Source organism: Schistocerca piceifrons, chromosome X (genome assembly GCF_021461385.2).
Source record: "Schistocerca piceifrons isolate TAMUIC-IGC-003096 chromosome X, iqSchPice1.1, whole genome shotgun sequence".
In the NCBI taxonomy this organism is placed as follows: Eukaryota; Metazoa; Arthropoda; class Insecta; order Orthoptera; family Acrididae; genus Schistocerca; species Schistocerca piceifrons.
In genome coordinates this window covers 787276935-787296783 of record NC_060149.1, presented here as the reverse complement: position 1 = coordinate 787296783, position 19849 = coordinate 787276935, and the positions used below count along the sequence as shown (strand labels likewise).

General features: G+C 40.3%; 1 protein-coding gene across 1 annotated transcript in view; it reads right to left on the bottom strand.

Annotated features, from left to right (window-relative positions):
- Positions 1–19849, bottom strand: part of LOC124722117 (methionine aminopeptidase 2-like) — a 105642-nt gene that overhangs the window by 52560 nt on the left and 33233 nt on the right. The window contains exon 3 of the mRNA XM_047247323.1: positions 6191–6316. Coding sequence (XP_047103279.1) covers positions 6191–6316 — 126 coding nt within the window. The remainder of the gene's footprint in view (positions 1–6190; positions 6317–19849) is intronic.

Here is a 19849-nt window from a genome sequence, read left to right as displayed (position 1 = left end):
CGGTGCAACAAAAAACACCTTTGTATTAATTACATGCCAACTCATGTACCATATCTGTAGCGCTCTCTCCACTATTTTAATACAATACGAAACGAGCTGCCCTTCTTTGAACTTTTGATATGCCCTCCATCAGTCCTATCTGATATGGACCCCATAATGTGCAGCAATATTCCAGAAGAGGACAGACAAGATTGGTGTAGGCGGTCTCTGGTACACCTGTTCCATCTTCTAAGTGTTCTGCCAATAAAAAACAGTCTTTGGTTCACCTTCCCTGTAACATTATCTGTGTGATCCTTCCAATTTATGCTGTTTGTGACTGTAATCCCTAGGCATTTAGCTGAACTGACAGCCTTTGGATTGGTGTGATTTATCATGTAATCAAAATTTAATGGTTTTCCTTTAGTACTCATGTGGATGACATCACACTTTTCATGACTTTAGTAAATGTTACGTGACATCATCATCTACAAACAAACTAAGACGGCCGCTCAGGGCCTGTAACACTACTTTCAGGAATGCCACTTATCAATTTTGTTTTACTCAATGACTTTTCGTCAGTTACTGTGAACTGTGACCTTTCTGACAGGGTATCACAAATCCAGTCCCACAACTGAGACGATACTCCATAGGCATGCAGTTTGGTTAGAAGCCGCTTCTGAGGAATGGCATTGGAAATCTAAAAATACAGAAACACTTTGAGATCCCCATTGAAAACACTCATTACTTCATGTGAATAATGGGCTAGTTGTGTTTTACAAAAAGGATATTTTCTAAACTCATGCTGACTATGTATCAATATACTTTTTTTTAGGCACCATATTTATCCGATTATAAGACAAGGGTTTTTCCCAAAATCATCATTCAAAAAATATGGATTCATGTTATATTCACAGATTTAACTATTGCTGCTGAGGTCAATGTTTTTACATTGACTAATAGATTAATGTAAGGGTTGTCTTACATTTACAGATGTAGCTTTGGCTATTGAGGTTTTGTACAAATTTATTATGAAGAATCCTAAAGGTTAGGGCTTAGCAAACAATACTTTCATTTGAATAGGCTCATGATTGCCTAATTCACAAGAACACTCCATGCAGTAGTGGCCTTATGCAATCACGCTAGTGCAAGGCATACGTGAGAAACTATGAACTAGGCACTATAACAATATAGTGCTCTGCTTAAAAACTGACATTTTTGTGAAACACAGGATGAAATAACATAGCTTTAAATTCTATCAACTTAAAAACTTTAGTTGTATTTGAACAAGTTTGCAATAAAAGTTCACGTACATGTATGGGCACTGTATAAGTACATTAAGGCTGCTTTGTAAGTAAAGGTAACACTCAAAGGCAAAAATCTTTCCCTCAGAAACCAGAAAGTCTGAACCCACGTCAGTGGTCTATTTCGTTATGAGAAACTATAATGATTTAATAAGTGGGTTGCAAATGAGAACTTCAGTTGCTGTTTGATGTATTAAACCACCAGAGAAAAATGTCATCAGCTTTTAGAACACGGTGGAGACATTAAGATGAAGCTAGAAAGAAAATTAACCCAGAGTTAAATGTCTAACAAAGAGAATAAATCACATTGAACTGACAGCAATTGTCATTGCAAGAATAAATTACAGCAGAAAGACTCATTGTGGAGATACTACCAACAGACATCACTAGCTTATGGAACGGGCAAAAGTTCGAGATTTGGTCTGACCCATGATTGCGATCTTTTATTTACGTATTAGCTGCTGTTGTTACATATGACTAGCACCTAGAAGATATTGCCTTCCGTGTGTCAGTATTAATCAGCCTGGTTGCTACTATGGTGAGTGCAGGGACCGGAGCGAGCAGGCAGTAAATTTCATCATGCTGCCAACTATGGGAATCTATATCGCATATCTGGGCTTTTTATAAACATCTACCATGTTTAAACTGGAGTTTGCCTGAATCTATATTTACTCGAAATTGAGCTGGCTTTAAGACTGGCCAAATACTAAATAATAGCATACATTTCTGTTAGAAGTCTAGACTGAGGCCAGTAGCATACTTCCGTATTTCATTTGGCAATGTTGTTGATGCTCACCATGAGATATGAGGAGAATGATATGGGGAGTGTCAGCTGCTGGTTCTACACAGCCAATAAGAGAGCAGTGGGCACATGATATGTTTGGAAGCAATAAACATTGCTATTCTCACTTCAACACAGAAGCAAAATCCACTGTGTGTTCAGGAAAGAAACAGCTTTGTTCCCAGATCCCAACATAACCACAACCTCAGAAATCCCAACATCTTCAGAAGAAATAGCCAAATATTTGTGACAACAAAGATATAATATTCACAGTTGTCCTGATAGGATGATAATTAAAAATACTGATACCACAGATGACAAGCTAAGAAAAACAAAAAATGCAGTGAAGATAAAAATTATTGGAAGAATTCGTTTTTGTTTATTTTATTTCTCCTTATGTTATCAAAATGTAGACAATGAATAAATGGCACAAGTTTATAACAGGTGTAGTGTTAACCTTTTAGGCAGATACCTTACGTCAATAAAAGTCTGTAGTTTTGATTAGACAGAATTTGCCAAAAAATAATATTTTTCTTAAGGAACCTGATAAAAAATGGGGGTCGCCTTATATTCAGTGTCATCTTATACTTGAGTAAACACAGTAATTTGTAATGTTTGAACATAGCATATGTTCCAAAACACTACTGCAAATCATCATCAGCGGTATGTGTCTGCCATTTCAGCAGATTATTCATATTGCCTTTCTTGAGCATAGGTGTGACCTATGCAACTTTAAGTATGGATCATCAAGCAAGTTGGGGTACATGACCACTAAGTATGGAGCTATTGCATCAGCATATTCTGAAAGGAATCTACAGTTTGGACCACAGGCCTTGCCTTCATCAAATGATTTAACCTGCTTCACCACACCGAGGACATCTAATTCTAAGTTACTCACAGTGCCAACTGTTCTTGAGTCAAATTCTGGAATAGTGTCTTTGTCTCATTTGGTGAAGGAATTTCAGAAAACCATGTTTAGCAACTCTGCTTTGGAGGCACTGTCACTGGTAACATTACTATTGCTGTCATGCAATGAAGGTACTGATTGCGTCTTACAGCTGGTGTACTGTACACATGACCACAATCCCTCTGAATTATCTGCCAGATTTTGAGACAGAGTTTCAATGTGGGAACTATTAAAAGCAGCTACAATTGAAGTCCATGCTAAGCTTTGAGCTTCAGTAAAAGATTGCCAATTTTAGAGGTTCTATGTACTTTTTTTGAATCTGGCATGCTTTTTTCATTGTTACTGAACCAAGGTTCTGATCTGTTTAATATACTATGGGGGATCAGTTCCAATTCTTATTAATTTATTTGGTGTAATTGTCATTGATTCTATTTCTTTCAATTTCTACAACATCTGGTTTACTCTTACATATTCAGTTTGTAAGGAGAGGAGATGGCTTCTTAGGAAGGTATGAAGCCAGTTTTTATCTAAAGTTTTCCTATAGACATATTTTGCATTTATATTTGGTGGATTTTGATTTTACAATATTCAGTCTTACCACAATGACCTTGTGGTCACTAATTCCTGTATCTATCATGATGTTCCCTATTTGTTCGAATTATTTGTTGCTAAGAGGTCAAATATTGTTTTTGCAACCATTTACACTTTGTGTGATATTGCAGTGTCTGTGTTGTTCAAAATTAAGATGCAAAATTCCTTGGGACATGGATGCATGTCTGAAGGAACAGGTACTGTGGCGACTACAGCAGTTATGAAATACATGAAAAGCATTCACAGTTGCAAATATGGACAACCATCAGCTGTACACTGGAATGACAACATTGAAAATTTGTGCCGGACCAAGATTCGAAACTGTATTTCCCACTAATTGTGAGCAGTGACCTTACCATTTGGCTATCTGTGCACAACTCACGGTCAGTCCCAAACTTCCACGTCATCATCCATACGTCTGCAACCTGTACTCTTACATCCATTATGTATATCCCCATACAGGAGACATTCTGGGTATGGCTTTCATGGAGTTATATGGGCCATGTACCCAGATGGCTGTTAGTGTGATGCTGCCAATACTCAGACCGAAGATGCTATTTCATTTTAGTCTGTTTTATCTACTGACAGTGATATGGATGTAAATCTTAAAGAAGATATAGTTGTGAAGGAACTGGCCAAATTATTTCACTGTTCTTATTTGTATTTTGTCTTTATCACTTTTAGAGATTCTTGTATAACAATTCTGATGATGAATGCTTGATCTTTGAAACGTGTGAAGTTCTTGCATGTATGTCCGAAGCAACTTTGCATCATAATTCGGATCAACACAGCACTGCAATATCATATTTATCCACTGACACTGGGCAAGCGACTATCAAGTAAAATGTCTTCCCTGTACAGGAATATACATAATAGATGTATGAGTACAAGATGCAGATGCATGGTTGACAACATGTGGATTGTTGGGTCTGGCCATGAGTCATGCTTGTATATCCAAATGATAGGGCGACCGATAGCAAAAAGTGGGAAATCAAGGTCTGACTTATGGCCCAGCTTCAGTTTTCATTGTCATCATTCCATTATACAGCTGATGGTTGTCCATATTCACAATTGTGAATACATTTCATGTATTTAGACTTTGAGTGGGTTCCTGAACTATTTTTCGAAAATAATTTTCGGAGAAAGCATTAGTACAATTTCAGATAAATGCAAAATTTCTGATGCACAACATTCAAATGAATCAGGTAAGGTCTTGTTACTATAACTCTGATATGTGCCACAAAAGAAATAACACTATGTGATGAGTTGATCTCTAGCTGCTGTTGGCATCTTTGATATGCCATGTGGACATCATTTTCTTCACTGTGAACAAAGACTGCTGAAGTGTCATTTTCTGCATAATGCAGATGCAGTGTGGAGCAACAGGGAAAAATTATTTAGTTTGTTTTTTTAGTATTTATAAGTTGAAATGTTTGGTAGACTTGTCCGATTTTTGGATAACGCAGTCTTTTACAAGGGCCTGAGAACTATTTGTGCAACAGTCAGAAAGCAATGGAGAACACACTTTTCAATAATCTTCAGTCCACAGGTCTACAACTGACCTCACCAAAACAAGAATAAAGTGTTCTAACTCTCAAAGAATAATGCAGAGGAGTCAGGATCCACGACGATAAATGAAAGTCTACTGTTGTTTAACTGACTAAAATATTCTGAAAAAATTTCACACGCACTAGCATCAGTTTTGAAAATCATTGAACTTATCCTGTAGTATTCAGCACTCGACACAGCTAAAAATGGTTCAAATGGCTCTGAGCACTATGGGACTTAACATCTGAGGTCATCAGTCCCCTAGAACTTATATGTAACTACTTAAACCTAACCAACCTAAGGACATCACACACATCCATGTCCGAGGCAGGATTCGAACCTGCGACCGAAGCGGTCACCCGCACTAGGGATTTTGCACCCAGTTTTAAATAGTCCTGCACCTGGTCTCTGCAGTGTATTAAGGTAGTTTTTGTACTGTTGGAAAGTTAGGATGATGTCTTTCTTTTCAGTAATGTTACCGAGGACAGCTGCAGGCCATGCAGCAGAAGACAGAGGAACCCACAGAATAAATGTTTTGCACAAATGAAGATAATGTCTGTATGCTTCTACTACAACAGATCAGTTATAATCTGTGTGTTACCTTCTTGAAAAATCAATATGCTACTTGCACTCAAAATCGGAAAAATCATTAAGAAGAAGAAACTATTTTCAACTAATGGTCCCTGTCAAGTTTTCTCGAATGGTCATTTTATTGTCAAGCAAAAATAATGTTGCTCCAGTCAATCTGTAACCAATTACATCATCCATGAAGTTCTCTCCATACCAGTACAACTTTTTCCCACAAAATTTTCATGAGATTTTTGGGGGCACTTGAAGCAAACAAATCATAATGCTAATTGCAATCTTGCTTGACATAGTGTGGCAGATTCATGTAATTCAATGACTACAGCAAAGTCTAACATATTTTAGTATTAAATCAGAACAAAATTTTAAACTGTCAATAAAATTACATTTAAATTTAAACTGAACAGTTAAATGGAAATATAACTGCCCACATACAAAAAGAAAGAGAGAGAGAGAGAGAGAGAGAGAGAGAGAGAGAGAGAGAGGACTTTACTGTACCATTTGGGAAAAGCTCTACAATAGGTATGGATGGTGGGTCCGTCTGCTTTCTTTCCCCTTCTTTCTTGTCATTGTCCTTGCCCTTTCCTCTGTTACGGCGCTTCTTCTTCTTGCCATCCTTAGCACCTGTTAAATGAGGAAGTTACAATAATTATTTTCCAGTGACTAATCAATAATTATTCAAGTACCTGAAATACCATCAAACATTAGGCTGATCACTGAATTATAAAAATAACTCAATTTTCGATAAATAGCACAACACTTGCATAAAAGGTACATGAGTACATTAGAACATACCTGAAAATCTGTCAGAAAAATTTTCACTTGAAGCACAACAATGAAACACGAGAAGTATATTTTCTGGCACAGTAAGACAAATTAACATGTATTGTTTCTTCTCAACTGCTAATATAAAATTAAAGGAGGAGACACCAGTTACATAATTTGAATCTTCGTCCTGTATATATCAGTATCTCATGCAAATGATTGCAATAAGCAAGATAACACTACTGATCTATAGTAAAAACAGCAGTCAACCAGTCACAAATTAAAGATTGAATAACAAAGAAGTGAAGGTGACTGTTATACAAAATATCTAACTTTACCACAACACAAATGTTAATTTATAATTTTCATTAATAGCCAAGTGTGTTAACTTGCCACTTCCAGGATTCAGGGAGGCATGTCTGTCCTAAATCAAAAAATCCATGCCATTAACAACAAGGGCTCATGTGCCAGTCAGCCTGACTGTGTTTTTAGGCAGTTTTCCATATCCAAATAGTTAAATAATGGGCAGGAACACATGTCCTGCCTCCAATAAATGCTACACAAATGTTTGGAAAACATTCTCACAGTTGAACATGTGATTGATACTAAAGGCAGACAGATGGGGTACACAGATTCCATTATTATTATTATTATTATTATTATTATTATTATACATTTTGAGACAAGAAAAGCTACTGTATTACAGAACTTAGTAATGAAGACATCCTCAGGCTAGAGACCCAAGAGACTACTGTCTCTAGTCACTGAGGCTAGTGGCCAGAGACTGGGCGCGCACAGAGGGTGTGTGTGTGTGTGTGTGTGTGTTGTCTACTTTAGAAAAAGGCTTTTTGGCTGAAAGCTCACTTGTTCAGCCTTTTTTTGTTCTGCCTGTCTGCAGATCAACATCTCCTCTACATGGCGAGTAAGCAATCCTTTTCCTAATATTGTCATTATTCCACCCTGTATTTTCCACTGTTCGATTAAGAAGGTATGCTGATCCAGTATAATATTATTGACTTCTTGTGGATGGTAAAAACCATAAAAAAACTGTCTGTGATCTCAAAAACAACTTATTTCATTCCTTTCTATTGATACTATACTGATCGAGAAATCATTATCACTATGCAAGGTAGTTACAGCACTCTGCAGACACTGACATATTCTTTGCCACAGTGAAGGCGTGCAGGTGAGGGTGGTGGTTGTGATGATGATGATGATCATTATTATTATTATTATTATTATTATTATTATTATTATTATTATTGAAGCTTGTGGGCACTCAACGGAAAGGTCATCAGCACCCTTACACTCATTAAAACAAACAAATGTGGCTAAAACCTTGAAAATTATTCCACACTGGTGCACTCAAATCAAGCACACAATCACTCAAGTTGAGATGCTCTAAAACAACGGAGAAAGAGTAAAAATTGCTATACATTAGATTAAAACACGAGTAAAATGACAATGGAGCTAAAAGAATGTAACAGGTAAATGTGACTGGCTGACCAATTACTAAAATATGGGTAAAACAGTCACCCAGTTAACACATTAAAACCATCACCCTAAAATGTTGGACAATTCACAAAACTTTAAAATTTGATCCACATTTTTTGAACATTACTCAAAAGTGACAGCAGATCCGTCAGCAAATCCGCTGCGGCCCGCTAGTCAGAATATACAACACAGTCCAACAAAATGTGGTGCACTGTTATCTGTATGCTACAAGCAGCACATATTGGAGGGTCCCCTTACCAGAGCAAGAAGCCATCCATCATAGGACTGTGGCCTATGTGAAGAAGAATGAGGAGGACCTCAGCCCATCGACGTGGCTGGAAGGAGGAATGCTACGGCTGCATTGTGGGCTTTATTAGATAGAGCTTACTGTATGTCACTTCCAGCCACTCATCCTCCCACTCACGCAAAACTCCAGAGCTCAACAGCGAGGTAATAGCATGCAGAGGGATGGCACAATGAAATACCTGATGACAACTTGCGGGGAACATAAGGAAGGATCTAACAGACAATGCTAGATCTGCCCTTTCATTCCCCGCAAGTCCTATGTGCCCTGCTACCCAGCAGAAAAACACTTCCTTGCCCAGTTGTCGTAGTTGGAGGAGAGCACCCTGGGTATTCCGTACTACTTTATCTGCTGGGTACAAATGTTTCAGAGAGTGAAGGGCACTCAGGGAATCAGAACAGAGAAGAAATTTAGTACTGGAAGAACATGTGGTCTGCTTCAGTGCTCGCAAGATTGCACATAATTTGGCATCAAACACAGTAAAATCATGAGAAGTCGACCCTTGAGGACATGATCCGGGAAAACAACAGAGCCATCAGCAGAGTCCCCGTTTCAACCCATCCATAAGGACGGCTACATAGTTGTGGTGCTCAGATAAAATGTCAGAAAACAATGTATGGAAAACAGCAGCAGTAGTGCAGTCCCTCCTCGGGGTTGCCTCAAGTTTCCCCAAGTGAAATTCCCTGATATTTCCCTGCTTTCCAGACAAGTTTTAGCATTTTTCCCTGACAAATTTTGAGATCTTGAGTGTGGATAAAGTCTTAGATTGACAAAAAATATAGGGACTTCCATGTTTCTAAATGTGTGAGCAAAAATCTTAAGTACTAACATCAACATCTTTTGTAATGAACTGTTTTTAGATGGAGAAAGCAAGCCAAACAGTACATGTGGTCCATTAAGACCACGGACGTTATTTTGTTTCAAGAAAACGAAACACATTTGGTGACGAAAATCTGCATTTTCTTAGAGTCACAAGACATTTTTAAAATACATACCTTCACTGATTTCAGAAATAATCTCATAAAAAAGTAGGCGTCTTAAAAAAGTGTGTAAGGCAGGGAAGAGCTGTTTAAACCAACACTATAAGTGACCACCAATAAAATGTTAGTTCTACTATGCTCATTATTATCAGTTATTACTCACTGTGTTATGTCTATTATTTTAAAGGTAATGTATGCCCACCTGCTTAACTGAGTGGTAACGTGTTTTCCTAACATGCAGCAGGCCCAAGTTCGATTCCTGGCCAGGTTGGAGATTTTCTACACTTGTGGACTGGGTGTTGTGTTGTCATGATCATTTCACTATCACCAACATGGAAGCTGCCCAATGTGACATCACCTGAACAAAGACTTGCAACCCGATGGCCAAACTTCCCCGGATAAGCCTCCTGGCCATCAATGCCACACGATCATTTCATTTTACAGGTATTTTGTATTTTTTCTTTCGAGAAATATATGAGTACATAGTGTAGAAACTGCCAGCAACTGCCACAATTGCCTTCTTCTTGCCATCCATGCTTTCCAATATATGAACTACTTTCGAAGTTCCAAAATGTACTAGAATAAATCACATGTCTATGAAACACCGCAATGTACAACGTACTTGCAGTGAGACAGTCACAATTCCTGAAATCCAGTGCCCATGGCCTTTGGCCTGCCGAGGAGCACTGCAATCCTGGGTCCATGGATAAACAACGGAAATTTGCCGCATTACGCCACACAAAAACAAACCCAGCCTGCGGGCAGATCGATGAGACTAGATCCAACGGGCAGAGCTTGCACATTAGTGGGAAACAATGGGCTTTAGATCAGCAGACACGATCCGTTACAGATACCCACAGAAATTGCGAGTCATTGGAAGTCCACTCATGTGGCAAGCTGTTCACATGCCACAGACACAATGTTGATAAAAAGAGACTGCAGTGATCAATCCATGCAACAGATAACTTGCTTGAATACTCTGAGATTAAGTACTAGTGAGGATAGGTAACAACTCTCCATGAAGATGATTGCCGAGACAGGAATGTAGGAAAGAAATCACACTATCACAACTAAATTTTCAGCCATAGCCTTTTTCAGAAAATGAGAGCACGCACACACACACACACACACACACACACACACACACACCTTCAATAATCACGCAGACACAACTCATGCACATATGACCACCGTCTCCGGCCACTGTATCACCAGTCTCTGAGAATCAGATCTGAACAAACCACTCCTCATGCCTCTCTGCCTCTTGGCAGCTGCAAGGCTAGTGGCAAGAAGTGGTAGCACTGACTGCAAGCTGAGGGGAATGGCAGGAAGGGGAGAAGTGGTAAGAATGAGGGAGTTGGGAAGTAGTGCATGTGCTCAGCTGCACCCACCCAGCAACAATGCATTACATCTCAGTACACAAAAAATTTCATCTACTAATTCAAAAATGAGATTTTTCCAGTGTTTTCTTCAAATTTCCCTGAAATTTCCTTGATTTCCCTGACATGTTTGAAATTCCCTGATTTCAAGAACTTGTGACAATCCTGCTCCTGTACTGCAACAAATCCAAAATTACTCCGTGCCTCTGCAGTAACCAGGGCAGCAGATGGTTAAAACCCTGGATTTCGGGTCATAATTGTTCCACACCAAGTAACTCCCAGCACACACTGCACGCGGATCTGAAACAGCTTGTTCCTCATAGACAGTTGAGGAAAAGGCATTTCAGAGTTGTACGGTATGTGGGTGAAGATGAAGCTGCGAGGAACTTACATGCCTGATGCACCATGAGGAGCTGCCACTGGATGGTAAGTGGTGGTTACCCAGCCTCAGCACAGAGACTGCGTGTGGGACTGGTCCTACAAGCACCCATGGCCAGCCAAATCCCCCCATCGTGGACAGTGTCAATTATCTTCAAATAACAAGGTCTCACTGATCTATACACAATGCATCCATACCCCGGCTGTGAAAGCACGAAAGCCCTATAAAACTAGAGCTGATACACCCTGGCCACTCCCCAAGCCCTGTAGCTAAGGTACTTTATGATGTTTAGTGCCTTGAGACTGGGCTTTCAGGTCTCTCAGTTGTGGCAACCATGACAAGTTGGAGTAAAAAATGAGGAACAGACCTCAGTGAGTCTCTAAAATGTGGGATGGTGTCCATCATATACAAGTCACATAAATCAAAAATATGACAAGAATGACTGAAATGAACACAGACACACTTACTTGTCTGCAGAAAACTGAAAATCTGCCTCTAAAGCCCAATTCTCTCTGCACTGTAAGCTACAACTGATGGCTCGCTGTTGCAACACTGGAGGGGAACAGAAAAGACACAAAATTCTCCACCAATAACGAGCACTGTACAGGACTTCATACCATATACATGAGACTGCTTACTACTATGGCAAAGAGGGTAACACTTAAAACACTGCCCTAAGGGACACCATTATCCTGCTCAAATTGGTTTGACAGCGCATCAACTCAAGCCCTAAAAGCCCCTAAGACAGGAAAGACTGATGCAGTTGCACGAGAACACTGTGTCTCCAAGTAGTGTCATATGCCTTACCAATATCAAATATGCCAATACAATGATGTTTACATAGAAAAGACTGCTGAATAGCCACCTCCAGACACACTGGACTGAAATCTCCAGAGTCCAGACACAGAGTGGCTAAGGACTTGCCTGGTCTCTAACAACAAGACCAGACAACGGCTAACCATTCACTCTAGGGTGTTTCCTACACAGCTCATTAAAGCGATACTCCTGAACTAACTAAAGGAAGGTGTGTGGTCTTTTCCTGGTTTGAGGAGAGGTATCAGAATTACCTCCCTCCATGAGCTGGGCAAGTTGCCAAGTTGCCTGTCTGCCACATAAGATTAAAACATTCGAGGAGGATTTCCTTCAATGCTTCTGGCAAATGTCGAAGCACACAGAATCAGATTTGGTTGTGACTGGGTGCAGTGTCAGGAGTCTCTGACAATGCCGATTCCAGCTCCCACATGAGAAAGCCGAGTTGCAGAACTCAGAACTGTTGAATCTGAAGTCCAACCTGCACCTCTCTACAGTCGTATCGTAGCTACGAAACACTGGATCCTGGCTTGCATTGGCAGTAGTTTTTGCAAAATGCTCTGCCAGCGACTCTGTGATCTCCAGGCGTTGTTTGGAGACACCCCCGTTTCAGTACTGCTGCTATTGGTAAACGACTGTGTTTACTGGAAATCCTCCGGATTGCTTCCTGTACTTTTGTAAAACAAGTGGAAAGGTTTATAGAGTCCAGGAATGCTTGCCACGACCTTTTCTTGCTCTCCTTAATTACACGTCGAGCGTTGGCTCTTGCGACTCTAGAGGATATGAGGTTGTCTGCTGTAGGGCGGCATTTACATTGTCAAAGAGCCGCACACCTGTCCCGGATTTCTGAACAGCACTCATCTGTCCACCAAGGTACAGGCTGTCTCCCAAGATGACTTGAGGACTTTGGGATGGATAAGTCAGCTTGTTGGATAACTCGTATAATGTGGTCCACCCATTCACAGCCAGATGGCTGAATAGTGTCCAGTTAGCCCTGCTGACCACCCATTTTGGTGGGTTCTGTTGAAGCAATGCTCCATCTAGTAAGTTAACACGGAGTGGGAAATGGTCACTGGAATGAAGGTCATCAATGACTTCCCACTGAACAGAGTCTGCAAGGGCTGGAGAGAGAGGGAGAGGGAGAGAGAGAGGGAGAGGGAGAGAGAGAGGGAGAGGGAGAGAGAGAGAGAGAGAGAGAGAGAGAGAGAGAGAGAGAGAGAGGGGGGGGGGAGGGGAGGGAGGGGGGTAGCGTTGATGGCTGAAGGCTGAAAATGATCCAGTAGTAGCACAGAGGTGAGTGGGAGTACCAGTGTTTAGGATGCACAGCTCTTGGGATGTCGTGAGGCCCTCCAAAAACTGACCCCTGACAAGGAGGACAAGTGGAGGTCCAGCCCCAAAAGACATGATGGCATTGATGTCTCCCATGAGGAGATATGGGTGGGGGATTTGTTCCATAAGATCTGTGAGAGCCTCATAGTCTATTGCATCAGATGGGGGTAAATACAGCAAGCAAACTGTGATCCTCTGACACATGTGAATGCCAACTGCAGCTGCTTGCAAGTCAGTACCCAAGGGGAGAGCAGAGGAGTGGTGTGAGTTATTTACAAACACGGCAACACTTCCCTTGGCTCTTTCCCCAGTCAGGTCATTCTTGCAACAGACTGTATAGCCCCACAGGACAGGGACACCAGATACTTTGAAATATGTTTCCTTCATACAGATGCACACTAGGCATTGCTGTGCTAGGAGCATCAGTTCCTCCGTAAGTGTCCTGAACCCATTTAACATTCCACTGGAGGATGGGCGCCATTTATCTTGGAAGTTGTACTTTCACCCTGTCCTTCCACCTGGGAGGGGAGCCTACCATATGAGGAGGCTCAGCTTCGGGGTGAGATGATTGTCCCAGTTTGGCACCTAGCTCTAATGGAGAATCAAGGGATACAGCAGAGAGGATGAGTTCGACATTGTCGGACAATTGACTTTCTGGCACTGTCAGTGGTTGATGTTTTGTCTTTTTTTGTGCTGAGTGGACTTTGGGGGCACAACTGTAGCAGCACTGGACAGTGGACCAGGCTGAACCTTCGGAATGGCAGCGAGCTCCACAACAGCTGCAACCACAGTCCTGTCTGAATTCCTGGGTGAAGGTATGAGCTTCAAAATAACTGAAGCAGAACAAGTGCACTGGCAGATGCAGGTACTAGTGCTGGCTGGCACTGGCAACCTCCATTTTGTAGCAGCGTCAGTTTTAGGGACTGGCTATTTAAGAACAGACACAAATTAGGTAGTGAATGTTGGGGGCTGCATGGTCTTATACATCTTTTTGGCCTCTCCATAAGAGATACACTTATTTGTTTTTATTTCCTGTATCTTCAAGAAAGACACTGCAGTCCCTACTCTAAACAGGGTGAGTCCCAGAGCAGTTGGCACACTTGACGGGAGATGAACAACCAACTCCATGTGCAGCCTTCCCACATTTGCCCCAAGTGGCTTCTCCCTTAAACCAAACAGTAGTGTGCCCAAAGCACCGGCACTTAAAACAGCACACTGGTTTTGGGAAATAAAGCCATAGGTTTTGGGAAATTAAGCCATATGCTAAGGTGAAGGAAGCCAAACCCTAATGAGCTCTGGAAGTTTTGTGCTGCTGAAAGTCATTATAAACAAGTCTGATTTCATAAGACTGCCATCCACCCTTTTCATGATGTTTTGCACATCAAAAAAGCCTTCCCAGGACCATTCAGCTTTCAGTTCTTCTCGGGGAATGTCAAATAGATCTCGACCAGGTCAAGGTGTTGTGCAGTTCAGTTTCAATTGCATACTCCCTGAGGCATTGAGCTTTTTGGAGATTCTTCACTTGTCGGTAACTTGACATTTGAACCAACAGAGTGCCATTTCGCAAGCACTTGACAGATTTTAATGTTCCAGCAATGTCCTCCAATCCTTTTTGTATATAAAAAAAATATGGTGAAATTTTGTGGAAAGTGACCTCTTTTCTTTTAATTACTTATTAACTCATTCTGAGGAACAGCATGTGTTCTATAAGAAGTGACAGACAGGACTGGCTTCCCAAGCTTTCTTGTTAGACTGGGTGTTGTTACCTTCCAGCAGCCCACTCTTTCTACTGGGAGGAGGAAGGGAGACTTTTGAAGGATCAATCATGTGCCAAGGTAACACCTATACAACTGAGGCAGGAGGTTCCACAAAGATTGCCCTCTAACGACTATTTCACCTCAACAACCATGCATCTCATCAGCGTACCATACACCTTGAGATTGATGTTTTTTTTTTTTTAATACAGGTTTATTCCATCCTTGCGATCTGCGTAGTCAACCCAAGATCCCCATTCCCTGTGACACAACATTCCACCACCATGCCACAATGTGGTTGCTGAAGCATACCCAGAGCTTTTGGTGACAGAGGACTGGTGATGCTTACCAGTCCCCAGCTAAGGAATTCTGGGATCGCCAAGCCCATACCCAGCAACTACATGCTGAGCCCCTGAAAGTGGGCGAGGGTGAGTCTGTGGTCACATAGACATGCATTTTCCCTCGCTTCAGTCAGTTGTCAGAGTATGCCAGCTAGTAAGGACATGATCATCATGTCTTTCCACTTTGCTCCAAGCAAGAATAAAATAAAGAAGTCTCTCAAAAAATTTGTGCAGCCTTCCGTCTGGTACAAGTGGCAGAGATGGATGTGAATAAAACAAAAATAAATAAATAAAAAATAAATCCATAAGAAGATAGACAACAATTATTTGAATAATAAACATCAATGTGGAACTTGCAATGAAGTATTGTCACATGAGTGTAAAGAAATAATCAAAGATTGTGAGTCATCTCTCAACTAAACAATCCAAGGAAGCTTATAACCATTCGATTTCTTCAAAATGAAACTGAAAATTATCAGCAGCAAACTACTACAATTCTGGTTATAAAATAGTATTGTTATTTGTTGATTGAAAATAATAATATGTTGTTGTTTATTTGATTTAGTAATTTTTAAATCTGATTTTGTGTGTCCATTGTCAATGAGAAAGCGTTATTAGCCAGCTACAGAGTCGCTAAAGCAGGGACGCCGCATACAGGTGCCAAGAATCTTATTTTGCCAGCAGTCCTGGATGTGGCTGAAATTATGTTAGGTAAGCAGGAGGAAGACGAGCTAAAAAGGATGCCACTTTCTGATAATACCACTGTATGCAGATTAAACAATACAGTCAGTTACATTTGAGAACAATAAACCTCTAAATTAATGAAGAGCCCGCATTTTGCTTTGCAGTTTAGATATTGCAGATTGTGAGCTTTGAAGCTGATGGAAGACATTTTATTTTGTAAAGCACTAGCTGTGAGCATTATGGGCCAGTGTTTGTACGATGTTTTTAGAAAGCACTTGCAACTACCAGACTCATTGAACAAAATGTTTTGCCATTTGTAGTATGGTGCTAAAGCTATGGCAGGCAATAAAGGTAGGCTCATTGCCAAATTAAAATCAATAATACCAAATGTTTCATGGACACAATTCTTTCTTCATCAATAAGCTCAGGCATCCACGGTTTTAACTTCTGATTTAAATTATGTATTTAAGGAGGCAATGAAACTTGTGAACTCTACTAAAGGTAGAGCATTGCCAACTCAACTGTTTCATATTATCTGTTAAGACTTGGGTTCATTCCATGAAAATCTTTGTCACACAGAGGTCAGATGGCTTTCCAAGGGAAATATATTGACACAATTTCTTGAACTAAAAGCTAAACTGTCAACATTCTTACAAGATTCTAAATCTGGTTATGTGAATTATTTTTGTGATGACATTTGGCTATTAAAATTAGCATTCTCACTGATCTTTTTAATCACTTAAAAATTTTAAATGACAGCTTCCATAGCAGAAAAGAAAACATCACAATGGCAAAGGACAAAAATCAAAGGATTCCTCACAAAACTTCATTTACTGTCAATGTCTTCACAAAAGATGGTATTTGAGTCTTTCCCTTACATACAAAAGATTGCTCAAGAAATTGCAAAGCAATAATCAGTGGTAGTAAGTTCTCACATTCCCTGCATGATACAGAGCTTGAATAATTTGGACAAGAAACTATTACGTTACTTTCCAAAGCTGAATTCTGAAGCTGACAAAGGGCATAGATGGACACTAAACCCTTTCTGGATATTTCTGTACAACTGGCTGATCTGAGCACAAGGATGAAAAACTACATAGATTTTGCTGCTCATGGCATGCTTAAAATGGTGTTTAATTCACATCTTTTGGAGGAAGAGAAAAGAAGGATATCCACTGCTGGCAAGAGATGCTCTGAAACTATTAGTGTCATTCGCCACTACCTGTCTATATGAATTTGCATTCTCTTCAGTGGTGAACATAAGACTAAGAGGAGGAAACAGGCTTCAATTAAAAAAGGATATGGTTATTTGTGTCTCAAAAATAAAACCACAATTTGGAAAATTATTAATGAACAGGCACAGGCTTCTCATTGATATTGTTGTATTTTTATTGTATTGTAGGACCTACAACTGTTGCTTGCTTTCATCATTCCTTATCAGCTTCCATGCTCTTCAACTGTTCTGTTTCATGTCCAGATCAAATAGTAATTTAGCCCATCCCTGCCTTCTTTGTTCAGCTATGTTTCAGAGCAGTTCTCCCAGTTCTGTATCTGACTGAGAAAGAATCTGCTACAACAGTCACTCAAGAGGTCTTATGAACTTGCATCAAGGCCAGATTTAAACTGGTTCCTCTATATCCACAAGGAATATGCCTCCTTGACTTTTATTTACAAGTTCTGATTGCAATTAGTGTAGACAAATATTTAGAATTGGCAGCCACTGAACATAGAAAGATTTAGAAATCAATAAAAAGTTTAATCATTCTGTGCATGTACTGCTCATCGAGTGATAGAGTGGACAATTGCTTTAACAAACTAACTGGAGTCCTAGACGGAATGTCAGCCCCAAAAATAACACTATTATATGTTTAGACAGAAATATAAAGACAAATGTTGAAGGTGAAATTATTAATAACTCCCTATTCATTCTGAATACTTTTGGAATGTCATAAATGGTAAACACTGCTACTAGAGTATCAAAAAGTTTAGCATCCGTCTTACATCATGTACTTACACATATAGACAGGGAAAATGGCAAACTATTATAAAAGATCTTTGCCACTCTGATAATTGCTGTAACATCATAGAGCTAAAGACAGGCTTGATAAAACCCACAATACTGCAGGCCTACAAGAGATCTTCTCGGAACATAAAATAATACTTTTTCTAGTGAACTGGAAAATCAAACCTGGAATGAAGTACATGTGGAAAACAGTATAGATGGCTAAGTTCTCTAATGCTGCACATTTTTTAAATTAATTTTTGAGGAGACATTTCTGAAAGTAACCACTTCAAGCAGCTTGGAAAATAAACTAATAACTGTGAGGATCAGAAAGTCCCTCCACACCCTTAAATTTCTCAGTTCTTTACAAAAGCACACCACCAATGCACAATTCCTAGATTTCTATGACATGTACCAAAAGATAAATGAGACGGTATTGCTTGCTGCAAAAAAGGTGTTCAATGACAAAACAATAGATAATGCAGCAAATAAAAGCAAAGCTGTATTGGTATGTCATAAAATACTGAAGTGTAGGAAGAAGAAAAACAAAAGAGGTAGTAGAGCAACAGAAAATCCTCACAAACTGGCGGATTTTGTAAACAAATATTTCTCTGGTATAGTGGAGAAGTTTTAACTAAATGTGGAGAAGTTTTAACTAACTCTTGCTAAAACATCCCCAAAGTGAATTACACAGCACACACAATAGTGATGCTTTCCACAATAAAACTTGAAGCCAGGAATAAAATATGATATTTAGACGTAAATGAGGTTCTAGTCTCTGTTCTGAAAGTGAATATGAATCCTTTAACTCAACAACATTTTGAAAAGACAGATTGCTACTCACCATATAGACAAGTTGAATCACCAACAGGTACAACAAAAATACTGCCATACATTTAAGCTTTTGCCAGGAGGTCTTCTTCCGAAGTAGAAAACACAGACACAGTCACACAAGCACAACACACAGACAAAAATGACCACAATCTCTGGCCACTGTGGCCAGACTGCAATTACGCATCATGGAAGCAGCCATTTGGTGTGGTTGGTGGGGGTAAAGAGGTGGGCATGTGGTGGGGAGGGGGACGGATAGGAAGGTAGGGGTGTGGGAAAGTGTAGTGGTGCTTGTGGGAGCATGCACGGACATGGTAGGGACAGGGTAGCACCACTAGGTGCAATCGGGAAGTTGGGTGGGGCAATGGGAAGGGAAAGGGAGTGTTAAAGGAGAGAAGTAGAGAGTGAGGAGAACTTTTGGGTGTGTTGGCACAATATAAGGCTGTGTAATGCTGGAATGGGAGCAGGGAAGGGGATAGGCAAGTGAACAATTGGAACTAAATGTTGAGGCCAGCAGGTTTAAGGGAACATAGGATATATGCGAGGAGAGTTTCCACCGATGCAATTTAGAGAAGCTGGTGTGAGTAGGACGGTTCTAGATGGCACAGGCTGTGAAGCAGTCACTGAACTGAAGCTCACTGTGTTGGGCAACGTGTTCAGCAAGGGTGGTCCACCTGTCTCTTGGCCATAGTTTGTTGGCAGCCATTCATGAGGGCAGGCAGTTTGTTAGCTGTCATACCCAAATAGAAAGCAGCAGTGGTTACATTTTAGTTTGTAGATTACAACTGCTTTCACAGCCTTTCATGGAAAACTGTGGCCCAGAGAGCACTGGACCGTCCAGCTGTTGAACACGCTGCCCAACACAATGCACTTCACTTCACTTCACTTCACTTCACTTCACTTCACTGCACTGACTACTTCACAGCCTGCACCATTTGCAGCCTTCCTACATATCCCATCTTTCTGAACAACACTGGTGGGGAATCTCTCCACAACATATCGTATGTTCCCATAACCCCCTGGCCTGAACCTTCACTAATCCCTATTCTCCCACCTACCTACCCCTTCCCTACTCCAACTTCAAAACAACCAAGCTTTATATTCC